The 23037-nt window shown below is 38.5% G+C and overlaps 1 protein-coding gene across 14 annotated transcripts in view; it reads right to left on the bottom strand.

Moving 5' to 3' along the window:
* The window catches only part of DLG2 (discs large MAGUK scaffold protein 2), a 929335-nt gene that overhangs the window by 750407 nt on the left and 155891 nt on the right, over positions 1 to 23037 (bottom strand). For 11 of the 14 annotated variants that reach the window (XR_009520377.1, XM_060018173.2, XM_060018175.2 and 8 more), the window contains exon 2: positions 1621 to 1674. Coding sequence is in view for 13 of the 14 variants with exons in the window: in XM_060018173.2 (XP_059874156.1) it covers positions 1621 to 1674 (54 nt within the window). In the remaining variant the exon portion in view is untranslated. Of the gene's footprint in view, positions 1 to 1620; positions 1675 to 21345; positions 21659 to 23037 lie in introns of those variants that run through there. The other 3 variants (XM_060018171.1, XM_060018174.1, XM_060018176.1) reach the window with 3 other exon arrangements.

Here is a 23037-nt window from a genome sequence, read left to right as displayed (position 1 = left end):
GTTACGAGGATTAAATGAGTTAATATTTGATAAGTGCTTAAAGCAGCGTCAGGCATACAATAATCCTAATATAAACGTTTGAAAAACAAAGAAGGGTAGGAAGAGTGACAGATAGAATAGGGAACACTATGTGTCTTTAATATTTGCTTTGCTTCCTTCCAACAGAGTCGTTTACTTTCCACAGCTGGGGCCACTTGATTCCTACCGGTAAGCTTAACCCCATTTCCAGTCTGACCCCAAATGACTCTTGTTCACAAAGATTTAAGAAGCCCTAGTTCAGTAGTTCAGGTGATTCAGCATTAAAGTCAAGCTCGCTGTTATTCCTGTCCTGACCCTGTGTCCCAGTTTTAATCACTTGTCCCTGTAATCAAGTCCCAACTTGCACTCCACTTCTGGCATTCTGCTCCCCTGTGGCCGAGTCCCGGCTTGCAGAACCTGCTCAGGACCTCCAGTTCCTCTGAGGCAGGTATCTCCCAAAGGGCAGCCTTTAGACTAGACACACTTTGGCACAGAGGGTTTGAACTTTTGAGAATTAGTTGCCTGTAAAATTGTATAAAAATTCAAATTTCTGATTTCTCTTGAGAAACAGAATGATCAGGCAACTCTTGATCCCATTTCCCTTTGGTCCCCACCCACTGGAGCCAAGTGGCAGCTGCTCTCACTTTGGAAGATCACATGCTCTCTATTACCCTCTCTCCCCATGCCTCCTGCTCCAACTATTTCTGTGACTTGCTTGGTCCTTGTAGGCATTTGAGGTTGGGGTCTAAGACTAAGAATAGCCAGTACTTACCAAGCACTTTGTACTCATTTAATCAAAGACCAGGGATCTGTTTGTTCTTGTGCATTATGCCTGCAGCCCTTCTCTTTGCTTCAAACCTTCTGTCTGCATGCATCTGTGTCCCATCTTCCTAAATCACTCTCCTCTATCCATCAGCTAGGGCGACTCACAAAGCTTTACGACTTTATGGACCTCCATAAAGTCAACCACTCATACCACTGTGGCCCAGCACCACTTTCCAATCACCCCTGCCCAGCCAGACTGTCGTCAAGAATTTTGGCCATAATAGTGGTTATATTTCAGATACAGAATTTGGGGCTTTACTGATCTGCCTGTGCTTTTTATCTCATGCCCCATGCTTCTATAAAACCATACATCTTATTATATATAGATAGAATTCATCCTCCCAAAATTTTGTTCCAATTCTTGTTAGAAGCCTAGCAAAATCCATTAAATATTTAATGATCACTTATTATGTTCTAGACTCTATCATATAAATTGATTTGAGTATTCCTTTATTAAGAAACCCAGAGAAGTTTGTTCAATCTCTTTTCAGGGAACCACTTAAGAAACTAACATTATTTGATCACAATTGGCTGCGGTTTATTTTTCTCATGATAGGCCCTTGTGCTTTACAAAACAATGAATCAAAGAGGAAAATGTCAGCATGCCTAAGCTGTGAGTTAGCAAATATCAAAAGAAAACTCAAAAGAGAACTCATGCTACACATCATTTCACGAGATTATCTGGATTGGGTAAAACGGAATATGTACAAAATTTTAAATTCAGCTGATTGAGTTCTATTGGTTTTTAAAGATAGTCTTAATAAAAATGTTACTTACATAAGGAATCGTGTCCAAAGTATCTGTGTTGACAATTATAGGAGCAGGGCTGGCCTAAAAAAGAGAAATAGAAAAAAGTTTTAAATAACAAGTTGTCTATTCTGAGATAGGATCTGTTAACTTATTTAACCAAGAGCTCCACAGTATTTCTTGAGAACCTGTATAGGCACTATGTCAGGTGTTGCGGGGGGGATAAATGAAGTGGCTCAGAGTCCCCTTCACCCTCCTCCCTTCAAATATATGTTTGCAACATTGACCACATAATGAAATGAAGTAAGCAACAGAACTCAAAGGTGAGGAAGTGAGCATTCGTACAGTGTAAGAGGCAAGGACTTCCAATAAACTTGGCGAGGAGTTAAAAATTTCTTTATGAAATGGCTGTGCTAAAGAATTTTGATTTCTCTCTCATGGAAGCAAAATTAAACCTAAAACAATGTAACTCTTTTCTTTAAACTGGCTTTTGAGAGTATGTTGTATACAAAACAAAATAGAAGGGTTCACTTATTGACATCTTACATATATTTACTTATTTTTCATGCTGTGTCATACCTTTTCTTTGTCGTTTATGCACCTTTGATGATATACTTTAGATATCCTCAGAAAATTAAAAATTAGTCAAAGGTGACAGAAAATCATATTATATATGCTAAAGTTTCTTTAAAAAAATTGTCCAAAATACAGCCATTCCTTTTAAAGTTGAATAGAATCTGTGTAAAACTGATACAGGAGTGTTACAAGCCAAGTCTTAGAAAATAAGAGATTGCAATCTATTTGCATCAACCAATCTGACTTCATGAATATTAAGTAGATCTATCTTTATTTTCTGTCTCTAGAATATTCACAGCAACTTTTCCTTCATGCCCTGAAGGATCTTTAATCTCCTTCCCAAACTGCAGATTTCATTTAGATAGAGGAAATAGTCTCATCATGATTAATCGAGAGCTGTCCTATACGACACGGTAGTTTGCACAAGTACCCAACTTTGGGACATTTCATTAGCTATGCCCTCTGGAGTTAACAGAGTTAACAGCTTTTTAATGTCAATCTGTGCCTATGGAATCCTAATCTAATGGCAAAACCAATGGCAATCCAGCAGATTTTACAGAACAAAATTCCAGGTTTTAACTAAAATCACTGGTCAGTGAAAACACGACCCTGTTCTACATATCTGCATAGTGGGTCAACTAAATATTCATGGTTTATTTGTTAACTCCTAATATCAAGTACCTTGTAGATAAATAGGGGCTCTGGAGAAAGACAGTTGCCACTGGACCTCACCAAAAAACAGTGTTTGTTAAGAGGCCTGTAGTATAGGGAGAAGAACATGAGGTTTGGAGTCTGAAGACCTGAGCTCAAGTTTGGTTTAGCAACTTCCTGATTATATGATTTGGGGGCTCAGCAACTTCTTGGTAATTTGATCTGGGGTCAAGCCCACTAACTCTCTCTGCCTCATTTTCCTTCTCTGTAGAATGGAAATAGAAATAATCACCTTCTAAAAAGGTTGTCTGAAGAATAAATGAGGTGATATATTTGAATGTGCTTTGTAAACATAAATTTCAGAATCAATGTTAAATGCTATCATTAGTTAATGCCCCTAAAGATGGACTATCATAAGGATAAAATACCATTGGATGGTTTGTGAATTGTTTATGCCCCAGAGATCTCAATACTAGGTTAGTGGCACAGTTGCACTAAAAAGAACTGATTAGATCATGAAAATTACCATTTATTAAACGCATATTACTTGTCCATTTATAAGAATATATATATGTACATATATCCTAATTTAATCTCCACAAAACCATACTGATGAGGCATTATTGTCACTATCTCTATGTTATAGATGAGAAAACTGAGGCTCAGAGAAAATGACAGCTGAGATTTCACACCAGCCTTTCTGATCCATGTTTTCCACGCTGAGTTGTTCTATGATTCCATTATCTAGGAGTCTCCATCACAAGAGGCCTGCAGTGATTTGAGATCTCTAGCAAGAGCAGCAAGTAAGACCCAGGCAAAGCAAAGACCACCCTGAAGGTAAGAGATGCCACAGGATCCTGCATATTAGATGTTGAAAGCAAACTGGTAATTCCTTAATGGTTTTTGTTGTTGTTGTTTGTTTTTTAGTTTTGATGATGTTTCTTCTGTGCTTTCTAATTGGTTCCCAGGACTCTCAAAAGATTTGTGTCTTGTCTCCTTGACTAGACTTCAAACTTTCTGAGTATCATATGCAATACTTGTATTTCCCCTTATTATCTACTACACTTTGATCAATAAGTATGCATTGATTTGATTTGGGACTTTCAACTCATCTTACTCTTGTTTTCCTTCTATAAATTGCATTAATGTAGTCTGGAAATAAATATTATGCATAGGCCCAGTTCCTATACAATGACATTTATCACTTTTGTACGTTTCTATTGCTATTTTCCATTTCATGTATGTAAATTTGGTCTTTCCAATGAGACTCTCTCAATGACAAGGATTGTATACTTTCCTAGATTTTTTCACAGCATCTGGGTACACAGAAGGAGCTCAGGAAATACGTAGGATTACTGACTAAATGTAGCTATAAAGTATAGTACAAAGGAAAGTAATATCTCACTGAAAGCTTTGGAGAGCATTTCTGAGATAACCTCAAAATATCTTATGTTACCAACAAAACTGTGATGACTTTTCCAATATCCACTATCACCTTCTTTCTTTAACCAGGCACCAACACTTAATTATCCAGTTTTTTGAAATAATAATTATTTCATAAATGCAGGATGTAAAAGCATTTATGCATTTATGCATTGAAATACATTCTATGTAATGTGGAAAGTTCATTGCTCCTTCTTGGTGTTAAAAAGATCCAGAAGCACAGTTAATTCCTACATCTAGAAAAGTCACTAAAAATGCATGAACAAACGTGTGTGGATTGTGTGAACAAACATACATCACATACATCTGACATTGGCAACTCCCTGATGTGAGTGCCAAGGAGATGCCAGGGTGGGCTATTCTGAATAACACAATATCCCACTACATCAGACTTTCTGAAGATTCCCCATTGCTCTGCTCCAGGACCCCCACAGCCCTCCCCAGACCATTTTCCCAGAAGCTTCCTGGAACCTTTTAGGTACTCAATGGCACATAATAGCAGAGAATAAAAGCCCCAAGTTGTAGTAGCACAGAGTGCAGTAGAGTTCTAGGTATGGCCCATGAATGTGCTTTTCTCTCCAGCTGTTAATGTCAGATTTTCTCTCGGCTCAGCCTGACTCCTGTTTCTTTTCTGTCTTTTGAGATCATGTGAGTCCATGCCTAGTTTGATCAAGTTTGGTTTCTGAGTCTGAAAACCAGTTCCCCTGTTACTTTGATAATTCCCTCTAAGCTTCATCTCCACACTTCACACTGCCTCGCCATACACACCTTCTCTTTCCATATTGGATATTCTCTTTAAATGAACCCCTAAATCAAATGGATGACTTAGCAGATTCCAGCATCCCCCTTCAATATGCTTATTTCCATTAACTGGAAAGAGATTTCAGTATCAAATACAACCCCCCCCCCCAAAAAAAAACTCTCCTTTAAACCAGAAGCTTAAAGGCTTGTCTTCATGTAAATATAAAGGTTTAAGAAAATTCATCTCTCTTGCACGACCCAGCTATAAGATGTAAATGGTGTGACTCTTATATTACATTCTCTTCCATGTGGAAAAAAAAAATAGTTTATAGCAAGAGGGAAGAATAAAGATAATCATAGAGAAGCCAGATGCAAGCAGAGAAAATACTGATACAATTTAAATTATTAGATCAAGTTATTCATAAATTCCTGCCACCTTCCTGTCCTTGGGTTCCATGGGATACCCAAATATTACATCAATAACTTTGCTTATGATAGTAAAAGAGAAACTAAATTTCTGTTGCTTGTAACTAATAAAGAATCTTATATAGTGAATGCAAATTTTCAAAGAAGTTCATTAATTCCAACTGATGTGATACTTGTTAAGTGCCAGATCTGTGAAATACCTCTGACATAAATGGGCGGGTGGTCACCCAGCCAGAGGAAGACCCTTCAAGCAAGGTATTGGCAGGGGTGGTAGAGCAGCCAGTCAGTCAAAGAACATACTCTGCGAGGCTTAGGTCCGACAAGGACAGGCTAACCAGCGGGAGGGTCAAAAGACCGAATCCAGGCCTATACCTAAGCTTTTAAGAAGCGAAGTAGAGAAGAAGAGAAACCCACACAGCCAAGTGACCCAGATACAGCACGAACTGAATAGTAACGTTGATGCGGCTAGGAATTGTGCAGGGATTTCAGCTGACCTGGAACATGCAAGTAGAAGGCAGGTAGTTGACAGTAGGCCAAATTAACAGGAGGTAAATATGGCAAGAATAACTTGTGAGCTGTTCTGGGGGCCTAGAATCTTTGGCTTATCTTCTTAAAGGACAAGGCTCCTGAATATGCAAGAAGTAACACAGGCTCTATCTAGAGTGTGGCATGACAACTTAAAACAAAATGGAACTCACTGACAGTTTTAAAATGAGTCCATTTGTGTGGGCATATGATTTCACTGAGAGAGGTGGAGATCCCAGAACCTCAAGATAAATATTAGCTGGTTTAGATTGGATGCTACAAGATACCATATTAACAGTCTTTTAGCTTCACAATTCCCACAGAGGGCTGTCATCAGGGTGAGCCCCAATCAGACCATGTCCCGATCCTAACCAGGGGAGTAGAACATGGGGGTTACTACCCACATACCCAATCAGCTCTGAAATGAGATATCTCCCATTAAGTACTGATTTGGTATGCTAAAGACTGACCTCAGGACAACGTTATTTTTATTAGGTTTCCTCCCTAATCCTCCATCATGTTGGCCCATTCTGGAAATTAAAAACTGTGACGTGGTTGGGGGGACTTCTGCCTCAATTGACTGCCTGTAGTTCTCTTCTGGACTGAAATCCTTTCTTCCTTCTCCTTCTTTCCCACAATCTGTTGGGTGGAGCCACACACCCCTAGTTGTCCACAGGTAGGGTCCTACTCTTACTTGAAGGAGATACCAGGATTTACCTACTTGAAGGATCCGTAGTTGCCTGGTTGATCATCATCACTGGCTGAGCATCATGACTACCTGGAATCTCACGGTACCATGACCCACCATACACAGATCTCCTGATATGTTAACACTGGGATGGATAATAATAAAGGCAAATACTTATACGGCACTTATTTATATCAATTAACTTAGTTAGTCCTCACATAACCCAATGAGACACTGTTATTCTCAATTTACAGGTGAGAAAATAGAGGTTAGGTAGCTTTCCCAAAGTCAGACATCTGGTAAATAGATTGTCTTCAAACCCAAACAATCTGACAGTCTGGCTCAGAGTCCATGCTCTTTTTTTTTTTTTTTAAGCTATATACTTTTATGTTATTTATTTTTTTACCATATTTTAAATTGAAGTATAGTTCATTTACAATGTTGTGTTAGTTTTAGGTATACAGCAAAGTGATTCAGTTACACATACATATATGTATTCATTTTCATGTATTTTTTTCAGATTCTTTTCCATTATAGGTTATTACAAGATAATGAATATAGTTCCCTGTGCTATACAGTAGGTCCTTGTTGTTTATCTATTTTATATATAGTAGTGTGTATCTGTTAATCCAAACTCCTAATTTATCCTCCTCCCAACCCCGAGTCCATGCTCTTGACAATCATGCTCTACTGCCTTTCAGAATGGAATCACACTTTACCAGAACTCTTTAGATTCTAATTTTGACTGTTCACCAACAACTCAGAGGCCAGCTGAAAGCCAAATTAGACATCCACCTTGATCCAGGCTGGTTCCAAAACCTGCCCCTCCTCCCTCTGGCCCTAGTGCATTGTATGAACAAGCCTGAAGTTGCCACGACTTAGGAGAAGGCGAAGCACAGGCACACGCAGGCTGACTCAATCAGGATTTCTTTGAGTAAGCTCCAAAGAAACTCTTTGGTAAATTACTGATTAAAGACATATTGATGGTTATATGAGAGACGAGGAAACAAAACAGGAAGAACAAATCTACTCGAGAATCATAAAACTTGAAGCTGAGGCCTTAAGAATCATTTAATTCTACCTTTCATTTTACAAGTATGAAATGGAGACAGAGAAAGGAAGAGGCATGCCTCAGAGCTCACAATTATTTAATATCAAAACAGAAGACAGGATAACAGCAACAAGAATAACAATAATAAAATAGTAAGCATTTACTGAATGAATATTATGTTCCAGGGTTGTGATAAATACTTAAGATACATCAATGCATTTACTTCCCAAGATGTTCTAAGGAAAACATTATCACTCTCATTTAAAAAAAGAAGAAAGAAAGAAAGAAAGAAAGGAAGGAAGGAAGGAAGGAAGGAAGGAAGGAAGGAAGGAAGGAAGGAAGGAAGGAAGGAAGGAAGGAAGGAAGGAAGGAAGGAAGAAAGAAAGAAAGAAGGGGAGGCTCAAAGTGGCTAAATCACTTGCCTAAGGTCACAAATCTAAGAGGTATCACAACCAGGTGTCAAACCCAGGCCTTTCCAGCCCCAGAACCCATGCTGGTAACCACCACCATCTCCTGCTTCCCTCTCCTGAGTTTTTCCAGTTAAGGGCGAAAAATGCAGTTATTTTCTGCCCCGAAAGTTGCTAGTTTCTCTTTGGCAGTCTGAAGAGAAATTTCTCACCGTACTGACTCAGATTCAATTCCCAATTCTCAGAGGGTTTCTAGGTCCCTTAATCTCTTTCAAAACCCTGCTTAAAAAATGGGACAATGCTATTTTCCAGTTAACCTATTTCCCAAGAAGTTAGCTAGGGAAATAATGCACGTGAAGTGAGAAAGAGAGGTGTTCTATAGATGTAAGGTTATATTATTTATTACTGTGGTTATTTCTTGCTTTCCTGGATTTCCTCTCCCTTTTCATATTCCCTCTCCGCAAGACCGGCCAGGTGGGTGCAATTTGATCTGAGTCATCACCAATAGCAGCGCCAAGTGGTTCTGGCCTGTCACCTGGTTTGCCCTTACCCTGCAGTGACATAGGGGAACCCCCCTCACAGGTGAGGACACTGAGGCAATACCAGGTGAGTGGGTGAGTGATCAATGTGAGCGCCCAAGGCTTGGCTAGCCAAGGCATAACTGCAGGTTAATGGTCATGGCAGGATATCTCAAGGGAGCAATTTTGGAGGAAGCTAATACCCTGGTTCCTCTCCCTAGCACTTAATAAAACGCAGGGATCATTACCTACCTAGCTTACCACCAGACTGGCTCAGAAAATGGGAAGAAAGAATGTCAGATTTATGTTTGGCTTGAACTCGATTCATCTCTGCTTGCCTGAACTCTCTTAATAATAAAAAAATAATAATATCCTCACTCTACAGAAAACTGAGGCACAGAGATGTTAAGCAATTTGTTCAAGGTCATCCAGCTGGTAACGGCAAGGTCAAGAGTCAAACCTATCAGCCTAGTTCCAAAGTGGGTAACACTTACATACAAAATATTTGCTTCTGCTCCCTATTAAAATTTGATACGTATCCAGAAGTCTGTTTTAGTCAACACAAGTTCTTTCACTGATCTTTGAAAATACACCATTAGTATTTCTTCCCTTTGGATTAAAGTGATAACATGTCTGTTTGATCCTCCCTTAAAATACAAGGTACTGTAATATTTTGCAAAATATGAATGATATCCTAAGGGCCTCAGTTAGGCTGAGTTGGGCACCTCTTTATCCCTAGTACAGAAAAGATGGGGCAGCCTGGAGAATGAGGCACAGAAAGTAAAGACCCAGAACTAAACAGAGTTTTTCTTACTATATTTCTCTAGAATCAATCCCACTTGGAGAAACAGATATAAATTGCTTGAGCTGTTATGAAGACTCTTCAGACCTCCATCCTACACCCTCTCCACATACCTCTTTGCAGTTAGTGTAAAAGGCTAAAATAAAAGACTCACCAAAACTAGGTCTGTAGATCATCACTCAAACTCAAATAGATAATTATATTAGATTGGCCACCTATATCATGCTTCATAATTTATGATGTGTGTCCACACACATTAGATCATTTCACTCCCACAGGCAGAGGAAAGGGAACTAACATTCATTGACCAATACCCGCTGTGTGTCAGGAAATATGCTAAGCTCTCCACCTCTGCTTTCTTATCTGCTCTTCACAGAACCCCAGAGGGACTGGTGGAACTTTCCCTTGTCTATAGGTAAGTAAACAGAACCCCAGAGTGATCCAGTGTATTTCCCAAAGTCAGACATCTAGAGAAAAGCAAAGCTGAGATTCAAACCTAGGTCTTCTGACAGTGAGCCCCTTGCTTTTTCCCATTATTAGTCCATGATGCCACAAATCCCACTGATTCACACTGAGCATTTACAGATCTAACTGCTTCATTTGTGCAAATGCTCTGTGAAGTTTGCACGAAGAATGGAGTCATTAGCTCAAATCTCAGATGTGGTTTAGTCAATGTGCCCCATGCCACAACAACCATACCTACTTAATTCACTGTTTCACTCCACGTGGTGCTATTCCTGGAAAGAGCCATGTGGATACCATCTGCTCCATTTTGCAAAGCCACTGAAGAGCTATAATCTTAGCAGTCCCGTTGTATTTTCCAGATTTAGGGTACCAGAATTCTGAGCAAGCTGTCAAATCTTGCTCAAAGCCGGTTCATCAGGCTGAGGTGGGGCCTGTTTCTTCTGTGGTACCTGGATCAGGGCCTTGCACACAGTGGGTGATCAATCAGTGATTGCTGTTTAGTTTCCTTCTCTCATCTCCTTTACTTCCGTCAGGCCAGGACTCTCACTACTCCAAGCATACGCCTTGCTTATGCCTACTATAAGGTCACTGTTTACATTTCTTCCTTCTCCCACATCCTGAACCAATCATGGTCCCCTCTCTTATCTTCCTAACCAAGCTCCCTCCATCCTGCAAGGACAATCTAAAGCCCCAGACTCTCCATGAAAGCTTCCTCAATCCTCACTGCAGGCCTCAATCTGTCCATCCTGCCCCTCTCAAATTTGAAAACATTCATTATTTGTACTACTTCAGTTCACATTAAATTATAAATATAAAGGAAAAGGAATTACGTGAAAGCACCAAGTTCTGCCATTCTTAATGAACGTTTCTTTCTGTTCTTACACGTATGTTGATGGCTAAGTGGTGACATTTGCATCTCCTTGATGAAACTGTAGTCATTGTGAGGGCAGGGCACTCATCCTACTTCATTACTTCACTAGCCACTTCCACCAACACTCCTAACCGTGCTTGGCATACAGTATACTCAAAAGATGTTTGTTAATGAGTTTTTAAACCTTTGGAACTAGAACCACAGCAACAAGAGAGAAGATTCATGAGAAACCTGTGAGGCAACAGATTAGACGAAATGGGTAGAAAGGGGTAATTGCACGCTGCCCCTTGGTGACAAGCTGTTGTATCACACTGCCTGGTGCTATTGATAGCATCTGGAGCTACCATGCACTACAGACCATGCCACTCGGAACATGGCATGTAAGTTAGGGAAAGTTATAAACAGAAAGATTCTTCAGTGTCTACCATATGCTGTTCCTTTACACTCATTCTTTTCTACTTCTCATTACAAGCCTATGAGTTGCATGCTATAATTATGCTCATTATACAGATAAGGAGAGTGCGGCATGAACCTGTAACAAAACTTGCCCAAGGTCACTAGACTAAAAGTTAGAGGAGCCAAGGCTCACTCTTTTTGACTCCAAATCCATATTTCTGTGGTATCACCACCCTGTGTGGAGCGAGGAGATGTTCCTTGCTCTAATTTACTACCCCGCTTTACATTTCAGAAGTTGGAGAGGTGAGAGGAAGCCTGGGATCTGGTGAAAAAGCTAAGGACTCAAAGATTGTCAAAAAAGTAAAATGACATCCTCAGAATTTCTTAAACTTCTCAGATGAGGGTGAAGATATATCCCAAAAGATCCACCCCAAACTGGACATTTATTTGACCCATCACGTTCAGTAACTCACAGTGAAAAGGCAATTCACTGAGCCTCCCAATTTATTTTTATATTTGAGAAATAAAGAGTGAAATGGATGACCTCTAAGAGTCTATGTCTCATCAAGGATCTGATTTCACTCATCATAAATTTGGACCTGCTGGGAAATACTGGAAAGAAGGCAGGGATGCTATACAAGTCTTCTTTCTGGATGGTGATGATCTCTGCTTTTATCATTCAGATACAGAAAGTCAGAAGACATGACATTAAGACAGGCATGCAGAAAAAAGACTAAAGTCAAGCTGGGAAAAGATCAATAATATAAAGTGGCTTCTAATGAACTGGATAAAGGATGAGGTTCTGACGTCTTAGACAAGGCACCTCAAAAATCCACTTACGATCATTTTTATAATCTGTATTTTGTATGATCATGTTTAGAGCCTGTATTCTGTTTTTCTTGTGAATAAGTTACTTTTCTGGCCATAAGACCATGCAATTAGTGGCAAAATATTCTCTTCCATATTAAAGAGACAAAAAGATTTGAAGTGAAACAGAGAATTATCACCAAGCTCTTTCTTCCATTCTTGCCTTTCTCCATGTTCAATTAGCCTTAACTCCAGGAAAAGTTTCTTAACACCTAAGGTCTGCTTGATTTTTTTCCCCTACCAATCATAATTTGATACTAGATAATATGCTCAAAGTTTAAAACATAACAGCCATAGAGAAAGTCTTAAAATATTTCATATCTAGAATGTTTTTCTGGGGTGTGTATGAGAGGAAATGTAAGGGAGAGAGATGAAAAGGAGGTGTGAGTTTGGTTTACTATTTCATCATTAGTAAGAGATAATGTTCTTACGTTCATGTTAGGCCTGGAAGATGTTTCAATACCTGCTTTTAAACGATGGCACTTGGGCCGCGTTGTGGAAAAAACAGAGTAGACAACATTTTAGATCAATTTCCCTTATTTTAAATGCTGAAAACATCTATACGTCTATTAATCTCCCCTCTATCCACTTTTTCTTCAAAATTAATGTCTTATTTGAAATCATTTTCAATGAGGAAAAACATGGGGGAGAGAATAGATAAAAAGGAGAAGTGAATGTGGACTAGAAGAATAGAGGTTGGCTAAATACTGCCAGCAATTGCTGGTGTCAAAGAATATATTTTGCAGATGTGTTTGTATACTGTCATTGACTAGGCAATGAACTCTTTGTTTCACAGCCAAGAGCCTACAAATCTCTAGGTCCAAAAATGCCACCCAGTTCCTAGCCCCGCAGCTGCCTTAGCTCCCCAGAGTGGCAATATCTATGTTACTTTGGGTTTCTCAGTTTTCCAGTGGCTTTCTTACCCTTTGTTATTCTGCAAGCAAGGGTTCTGTTCGCCAGTTTACCTCCTCCTGGGCCTAGGATAATGCTACAATTGTGCCTGTCAGAGGAAAGATGAAGGGATATTATCTGTTGCAGTGGGCTAGAGGAAAGAGTGTAGCAGTGAGAGAGAATGAAATGAAGAGAAAGAAGGCAGAGAGGAGGTTGTTCTCTGGTACATGGGGACTCTGTCACAAGTTGGAGAGTGAAATGATGGCTCCCAGGCTGACTCTCCTCTGTTCTCTCAGACCACTTTGTCCACTGGAATTATAAACTCAGATACTTCGGAACCTTCATTTGTTTTATAAAGGATTTCCCCAAACAAGTGGAAAGGAGATGATGACTTCCTTATGAATATAATGCTTGTAACCTTACATCTCATGACCCCCTCCTTGCCCATTTTAACTTGACAAACATCATTTGCATGTTATGCTTCTATGTTATAGGAAGAGCACCTCCCAGCCCTATACTTGGAGTCAGCAAATGAGGCATCTAGGGACGGCTGAACCATTGCAGAACTTGATCAGGTCACTTAACTCCCTAAATTATTTCTAAGGCTACATTCAACTACTAATAAGAATTGGATGATTCCTGATTTTAATACTAACCTAATTTTTAATATCATAAAAGCAGTAATAAAAAGAGTTTAGGATCTGGGTCATCTAAGGTTTAAGACATTTCTTCTTACTTTTATGATGGTCTTAGTCAAATAATTTAGCCTTTCTGAAATTTCTGTTCATGTACAAATGGAGATTATAAATTATTATTTAGTCAACCTAATGTGCTTCTTCAAGAAGCAAATGGGATAATATATAAAAACCCTATGCAAAACAAACAAACAAAACACCCTGTACAATTTGTAAAAGGATACATTTGGGCTAATTATTAAAAATCAGCAACATTAATGGTGGCAATCCTTACTGGCCACTTTCTTTGCTTAGCTGTTTTGCTAAGGGTTTAACTCACATTATATCATTTAAACCACAAACAAACCTAAAAATATCTGTATAATATCTAATTTTACAGAGGATGAAAGTGAGGTACAGAGAAGTTAAGCATTTACCCGAGATAGCAAGTGGTAGAGCCAGGATTCGGACCTAGATTTTTTTAAGCTAAAACTCTGAATCTGAGCAAAAGTGCAGTAGATTCAGACTCTAGCCCTACTACATTATGTTTTACTACTTAACCACTTCTGACCCCAGCCACTTCAATTTTTTGAACTTCAATTTTCTTATGAACAATATGGGATATTAAAACCTGTCTTGCTTACCTTACAAAGTTGTGAATGAGAGAGAATCTAGTTTACACTGCTTTGAAAATTGCAATAAGATAAAAAAAGATAAGGAAAATATAAGGTAGTAGTAATAGTGTAGTGGGGGGTCTCAGCAGCAGCAATAGTAAAAACATTAGTACAGTAAATTTTCTGGTGTCTACACAAGATAAACATTAGAAACTCCATTGTTCTTAGGCATGTTCCTGCTAAACAAAAATATCTAAACGAAGCTTAAAAGAGTACTATTTTTCTAGTATTAGCTTATTAAAGGTTTTGAGGGTTTGATATGTGTGTGTTTTAATTTTGTTTTGTTACTTGTAGGAGGACTGCTATTATTAACCCCGAGCAACTGTCTATTTTTCTGTCCTGTAACAAATATGTTTGGGGCCCTACTTTTGTAATTTCTGGAGTAGGTGAGGAAAGTGGGAGAAGCAGAGGATGGGCTTACTCTGTTGTACCATAACATATATCTGCACTAATACCCCATTTTGATGAGTCAACACAAACATTTTACAATGAGCGATACTGATACAAAAAGAAGCCATCCTGCACTGGGCGTTAATTTTTCATGGACTCCAGATACCTATGCACAGAAATCACAAGACCAGCAGTCAAAGAAATGCAAACTGCACAAGAGAGGAAGATAAGAAGATGGCAAGTTTTGCCTTTTGTTCAAAAACAAAAGTGACAATTTCATTCCATTTTACCACAAATCTGCAAATGTTCATTCAGATCCAGGCTGTTGCAATTATCCAGGTCACTTCAGATACGGTTCTTTCCTTCCCCTTTAGGTTGAACATCTCTATAGATTATGTGTCACCTTTATTCCTTTACTAATAGAAATTCCATTAATAGCCTTGTTCATATTCTTTGGAAGGAAATAGACTAAAAACTGGGGTATTACTAGACAGAAGTGCAAAGTGAGGCTAAGAGGAATGAAATAGAAAAAGGCATCTGGCATGATTGAGGATGATGAGTCAAGTAATATTTAGAATCCAGAAAGGACAAAACACACTTGGAACACCATGAACTAGGACTGAAACTCATCATTGAACAAATCCTATTTAGAGCTGACCCGAGCTTATGATGGTTCAAATTTGACATTCAGGGGATGGAGGCAGGGTCTGTGGAAGGGATGGTTGAGCTGAGGAGACAGGTTTCAAGGATGTATTTGAGACAAGAAGAAGTATTTCCTCATTATCATCTCACTGCTGCCTAAGTTCTTACATTTTAAGTATTAATCAGCCCAAACAGATTGGTTTAGGAAACATCATATTTAAGGCACTGTACTTGGGGCTGCAGAATCTAGGAAGAGGAAACACATGGTTTTGCTCTGCAAAGAGTTTACAGTGTCCTGTGGAAACAAGAGAAATCCCCCGAATGCTTCTAATACAAAGCAGAGAAACATCACAAGAGAAATAGGGCAAAGTACCACGGTGGGTGTGAAGGAGAAAGGCAGGTGGGATTACGGTCAGAAGCCCTGGTTTCTCTCCTGGTCTTAGCATCTATACGATTTTCAACAAGGTACTGATCCTCTAAAATGGAGACAATAATATTGGGGCCATTTCATATTGGTACTGCGATGATTAAAGGAGAAAGTATAGACTAAAGCCATGTGGAAGTAGGTTTCCTACTCTTAGTTTTCTTCAAGGAGAGTTAATCAGGGTTGAAATAATGAGGGAGAAGGCATATCATTTGGTTACACAGTATGAGGTAAGTCTCACGGAAGGGGATGTGAGTTAAGTCTTGAAGGATGGAACTTCACCTTGAAGCTTAATGTACTCTGTCGATTTGCTCACCTTTTCTCCAGCTGTTGTTCTGCCCTTTCGTGTAGGGATGGATCCTGTCCCTGGACCACTAGCCACTAACCAGCCCCTGTTGTAATGAAGGTTCTCTGGTTGCAGGGAACAGAAAGCCACTTGCACTAGCTTAGGCAAAATGTGAACATATCTGGTTAAAAGGGGAAGAAGCTCAGCAGTTAGGCACTTGATAGATAGGAACTAAGAACTGGGAGTTCTGAGGGACCCAGGAAGCCACAGTCCAGCCTCTCCCAACCTCTCACCACTTCTGGCAGACTCATCTCTCTCATTATCCTTCTTTGGGACCACTTGGTTTCTTATTTGCTTTTCTCTTTCTACATTTGTTTCATTCTTTCATATTTGTGCACAAGCTTTTTCTGCTTCTCCACGTATATTTCCTCAGTTCCAGGCATAGACAGGTGTTAACCTGTGGGCCAGGCCATATGTAGTGGAGGTAATAAAGCTAGGTCTGAAAGTCATCTCTTTGTCCACTAGAGATTTTCTTCTAAGGCTCCATAAGTATTCAGTTCTTCCTTTCTGATTGACCTACAGGATCTTTACCTTAAATAAATGACCCCACTCTCATCCTTGTTGTTCCCGACATTCCTTCCGAATGCTCAAAGAGGAAGATCAGGACTTGAGGAAAGTTGATAAATATCCCTCACTCCATACTGTTCTTTCAGGCCTAAGTGCCTTTGCACCTACTGTTGCAGCCTCACTCTCCTCCTTCATCTGATAAACCACTATTTTAAAACCATCCAAAGACTTCACTCCTCTTTTCAGTCTTCCTTGGTCATCTTTCCTCTCCATTCCAAGCAGATGGATCACTCCCACCTTGCTGCATTTACTGTGGTTTGTATATCCCTTGATTACTGCTTTTAACATGCTGTGCTGCAGTTGTTTTGGTTTCAGTGGTTTCCTCCTTATTCTAGTGAACCTATTAAGAAGATGGGCTCTGGAGCCAGATAACTAGTTTCAAGGCCTGGCCTTTCCATTTATTAGCTATGTGATCATGAGGAAGTTACTTAACCTCTGTAAACTTTGTAAAATGGAAATGATAGTGCCTACATCAGAGAGCTGTTGACAGAACTGAGTGAAATAATATGGGAAGGGTTTAGAACAGAACGTGACACACAATAGGTGCTCAATAAATACTATCACTTTTATACTAAAGTATCAAGTCCAGCATGTGTCAGACAGGATGTACTAACTGTTTGCTAAAGAAATTAACATGTGCTTTAAGACTACAAAACATTTGGGAAAGAATGATTTATTTGTTTTGTTTGTAGTGGCTTTGCAAAATATCTACAGTTGCTGTACTATTCTAATAACAGATATATATATGTGTATGTATATGTGCAATATTAAGTTACAATTTTGAGAAATGCTATGAAGAACTTTCACAGGATAGGATTCAAGTGTGCAGTACAGATGTATATGTAACTATTCATTTAATGTTTGTCTCATCCATTTGAATGTAAATGCCCTCAGGGTAGGGTTTGAACTTGTGCTATTTATTGCTATATGCCTAGGCATATTACACAGTTTCTGATACATAAAAAGTATCTGATAAATATTGGTTAAGTGAATGATCAGATGGAAAACGAACCACGATTACACCATTAGTAAGTACCTTTACTATTCCCTTCTACTTGGAATGCCCTCTTCCACCATCATGACTACATATCAAAATTCTATTTGATCTTCACAACTCAGCTGAGATACCCTTCCACGAAGCCCGGCACCCCTTTTCTTAACTCTTATGGTAATTCATGGGTACTTAAGGGACTCAACACTTTTTATCTGGTGTTAGAGTGATTTGTGTGTCCATTTGAAAATTCCCGGTGGGCAGAATTCCATGTAAGTATCCTCAGGGATTCTCCTGATTTATTCATTTTCGTATTTGAACCAACGCTTGGCAAGCTGCATGAACCTCACATTAGACCAAATCCAAACATGATGACTACCAGCGCAGGGAAAATCAACTTTGTTCATGGCAACAAAAGACAGTAAGGTACCATTTGGGCAAGGGGTAATGCAGTCTCTATTCCAAAGTGATGGTGTCACAAAGAAGTTGAAGTGTACCTTCAGGTCCTTATCCTGTGCCTAGGACCATGCCTAGAACATAGTAGGGGCTCATTAAAATCTGAGTGAAGTGAACGAACTAATAAGTGAATAGAAACACAGGCAAGTCTCTACGAAAATAACTACTAAATATGGGACAGTTTTTTACAAGCATATCCGCTCATTTGAGTGATAAAACAGCAAAGCCTTTGATTTGCTGATATACAAAGATACTGACTATCTAGAAGGATGCTCTTACAGCTCCATTGATGGAACTAATTTTTAGGACTTCATGAGAGAGCTTTTTCTTAGTCATTCATTCAATAAATATTTAGGTTACATTGGCTGGCACTTATGCTAAAGATGTGGGAAATTCTGCATTGCTGTTTTATACTCAAGGCTCTTGGGTCAAGAAGATGAACCTCCCTGAGAATCCAGATTTGATCTCCACCTCATCATTACAGGGGACGATCTGTTATGTGAAATCAAATACTGAAACTTCGAGAGTCCATAATTTGTCTTCCTTCTTTCTACAGAGTGTTTTGGGCAGTACCCTATCCAGGTAACAGCTGCTTTAAGTTTCCCCTCTCCAGTGTACATTTTAGGCTGTATCTGGAGGTTCTCTGGGGAAGACTGTATTATAGCTTGAGATTTTATGTCAGGTTTATTATTAGTACACAGATCTGCACTGACTGAAAAACCACTTGTGATCTATGGCTTATTGCACACGTGAGAGATGGTCCAGACCATCTAGGTGGCTCTGTATTCTAATGATGTGTTAGTAATCCACACTCACAGGAGATGCACAGACAGCTTGTGAAGTTTCCAGGTCAGTGTTTCTAAGATCAGCTACATCAATGTATGTCTACACTTCCTACATACTATTCATTTCCAAGTACTTTATTTTAAAAGATAACCAGGTCTGTTCTAAAGGAGGCAACTGATTGAGTCAATATAGTTTTTCACTTCTTTAACATGCTTAATGCATCATTGTAAAGATGTGTGTTTTAAGGATTTATTTGGATATCCTAAATAATGAAGGGCATCATTAGCCAAGAACGCCACATATTCATGTATGTATATGTGTGTGTGTGTATGAAGTACATATCACTGGGCTTAAAAAGTACATAAAATATGGAATAAATGAAGTCCTTTTCCTGAGATCCAAATTATATATTCTAACAATGAAATAAACTGAGGCTCAATTTAAACAGAATTATTCTCAACTGATAGTAATATTTTAATAATGTCTATGTTTTCTAAAAGCAGTCCTTGTAAAATTATGATGACATAATGATACATTTAATGCAAGACTTGGAAGAAATTTGAGAAGAGTTGAGAGACTGGCAAGTTCCTAATACCTGCTGGAAAAAGATTTAGAGCAGTCAAAATGAAGCAAACCTGAATAAAACTTGAATACGTCCATGTGAATGCCTGCAGTATGGGGAAACAGACACGAGAATAGAAGAAAAGTAGCCCATGGACTATGGGAATTGAATCCAAGGCTACTTTTTCCCATAAAGGTCTATCTCCTGCACTAACACACTACCACTCCCACCATCACCCCATGGCAATGCTTTAGTCAAGGTTTATTGTTATCTCCAGATGTATCCGAATAGAAATAATTTTATGAGGTCAGTATAGACAAAGCTGGTTATGAAAACTGCCAGGTAGTAACTAGAAATGCTGGAACTGGAGACTCTCATTAGTTGATTTCATTCATTCCTCACATGTTCACCAAGCACTCTTTGTTTTGCCAAACACTGTGTTAGACCCTAGGAATAGATGCTGCCTATATTCAAAGAGTTCGAGACAGGAAAATAAGAAAAGAAACAAATATCAGTTCCTTTCTCCAACTTACTTTCCTTTCCTCCTTAGCTCCAAGAAGTTACAATATAATTAGAGAGACAGAAAAGAAAATACTTACAATAAAATATGTTGGGTGATAAATCAGTGGTGCATGCAAGGAACCGAGATAGAAGAAAATAATTCTGCCTAGCCAGAGAAAGCTCTCCGAAGGAGGAGACACAAGAGCTTCACAAGGGGTATCATAATCTTCTTGTTAAAACAAAGGAGGAAGAGTTTAATAAAGATAGGAGAAGCAAACTATACACAGCAGATTCCAGTTCAGAGCAGAATAATTATAACTTAATCTGATTTAGAAAGCTTCCCACCATTAGTGTTTTAAATCCTTGCAAAAATTATATGTTTTATGTCTTTAACAATTAAGATCAACTTACAGAGATCCAATTAGAGAATAGTATTCAATGAGAAGAACTTTAAACATAGTACAGTCTTTGAAACAGGTGATTCCCCAGTTACAGAGAAAAATATGGCATCTGACTTGAGCCACTTGAAAATAACTTGAATTTCAAAGAAGATTGAATCCAACTATTTCTATGTCAGAAATAATGTTTTTCTTAAGGAATTCCAAATAATTTTTTGCAGGTCTTAATTTTTAAGAGTGTTCTCTTATTTCGAATAGATTAGCTCAATCCTTCAAAATAGATCTATTTAAAGAAGCAAATATTTTTATATTCTTCTTCCAAGTCCCATTTACCCCACCTCAGCCTATCAAATGTAGCCAGCCTGGTTCTTCTAGTTGTATAATTATAAGCACAAATATTATATCTGCAATGGAAAACACAATGACACTGACTCAATTAATTGATTTTATATATCTATGCTTTTTTTTTTTTTTTTTTTTTTACAAATTTCTAAGCCATTTTTACAAATCTCTAAGTGGTATGTTACTACTAAAGGAACAATCGCTTTTCAGAAGAGGTTTTATGGTAGATTTTACTTGGATAAGCAAAGAATCGAAACATAAGAACTAACTTTTGGCTTCCTGATCTATGTATCAAACCCACTGCAAAAGATATTCAAGCCATTCTAAGTACTTTGGGGGAACCAACCAGGAAACATACACTGTAAGCTGTTTCAAATATTAATATGAAGAATATCAATCTTGTGCCCTTTCTTTAGTACATGTTACTATTAGAACCTACTATCTTCAGTGGGATAAGTTTGCTTGGACCACTGTTTACTCTTTCTCACTGATCAATATTTGACCATATTAATAATTCAGATTTCACACAGAGCAAAAAGAGACATGTTTATCCCAAACAAGAACTACAGAGAAGATACCACATCTTTAAATACATAGAATACATGCCATTTATCTATAGCTATAAAGAAAAAACAGGAGAAAAAGAAAAGAATCCCTAGGAAAATAAAAGGAAATTTTCCTTACCGGTATAAATGCATGTTGCATAGCTTGTTCACATTGTTTTAAGGAAGCAATAGTATCCCACAGAAGCTGATAATTTTCAGCCCGGGAAGCACTTTGCCGCTGCATGGCGAAAGCTAGTAACACTCAAACTGAGCTCAAAGAACCCAGTTGAAGGAGGAAAAAAAACCCCTGCAGATCTGTTACATAAACTTCTTAATTAGATCTGCTACACAAACTGCTATCTTAAGACTTAAAAAAAAATGTTAATCAGAACATTTCTTTTGGGGGATAACTGGGCATGACTTGAACAGAGACAGATGTTTTCATTGGGAAGGATTTTCGTTCCCACACTTGTGAAAAGCAATCCCATCAGTGTTCCCCTGTCTTTACATGGGTCTGGCGAAACTGCACATACCATAAGTGTGTGGGGGGAAAGAAGTAGGAGGGAGAGAGATGTAAAAAAATATTTCCACCAGAAGATCTGGGTGGCAGGCCATGGAGGTAGAATTTGAGCAGCTTGTGAAAAGTAGTAAAATTGAAGGAGTGGGTTACATATGCACATATATGTACATAGGCAGGTGTGTACACTTGTCGGCTCTGTGTGAAACACATGCGTTCTCACAGTGTCATTTAATATATCCAACTCTCCTCTCAGTTTAGTTATGATCTAGACGTGATATATTTTCCATCTAGAGAGTATTACTGCCTTTATTAACTACAGTTATTTATCTGGGATTATTTCTAAAGAGTAGCCAGAAAGTTCGTGAGCATAAAATGCAGTCAAATATTTATATTAAAATTTAAGAGTAATTAGAAGGTCTTTCTCTTGTCTTCTATATTAGGTAAGAGTCACATTTATTTCTTCTTCCAGGTAGAATTTACATAAATAATGCCAGGAGAATTGAACCTTCACATATTCGTGGGACCTGAGAGTGGGCTACACATAACTGGAACGTGTTAATCCCAGAGAAATTGCTTGCACACTTTAACAAAAAAGGTATAAGCACTAAATAAAATCTGAACAACAGAATATAGCAACACATTCTGAGTGTTCCTTAACTTAAGCCTACAAGGTAAGGCTCTACTAACCTCCTCCCTCCCCCCTGCCCCACAGACTCTGTGGCATCCTTGAGGCAGGTGGTAATGCACCTTGTAAGGTGCTGAGCACTTTGAAGTTCCAAAGGAATCTATGCTCTCAGGGCTAGTTACACAGCCAACAATGGGGATATTTATTCAAGTATTTCTAGAGGTCAGGGGTAAACTGAGGGCAACACACAGCATAATGAATAAATTGTGCTTTTAATTGACCTAGAAAATCCAAGGAGTGTAAAACAAGGTACAAACTGTAGGAAACAGTGTGATAACATAAATGAAGGATTTTTGCTGTATTATTTTTAGAAGAGCTTCATGATTTGGGTTACCTAGTTTTTCTGCATTTGTACCCTGGTGATGGTGGATTAGTTCATACTAATGACTTGGTGGTGTGAAAGTCTCAAAGGCAAAGTTTTCCCCTTGTCTCAATTACTTTTCAATTTGGAATTGAAGGAATTGCAAGTAGAATTGATCTTTCAAAATTTCTACCTGGGCTAATTTGTAAGGAGATTGTTTTTCCTTAATATTTCATGAGTACACACCATAAGGTTATTGCCATTAGACAGTTTATTTTTCCATATCAATTCAACCAACCTTCTCTTTTTCTCATTCATGGTGTTC

The sequence above is a fragment of the Delphinus delphis genome, chromosome 8 (genome assembly GCF_949987515.2).
Source record: "Delphinus delphis chromosome 8, mDelDel1.2, whole genome shotgun sequence".
NCBI classification, from domain to species: domain Eukaryota; kingdom Metazoa; phylum Chordata; class Mammalia; order Artiodactyla; family Delphinidae; genus Delphinus; species Delphinus delphis.
This window is presented reverse-complemented; position numbering and strand designations above follow the sequence as displayed.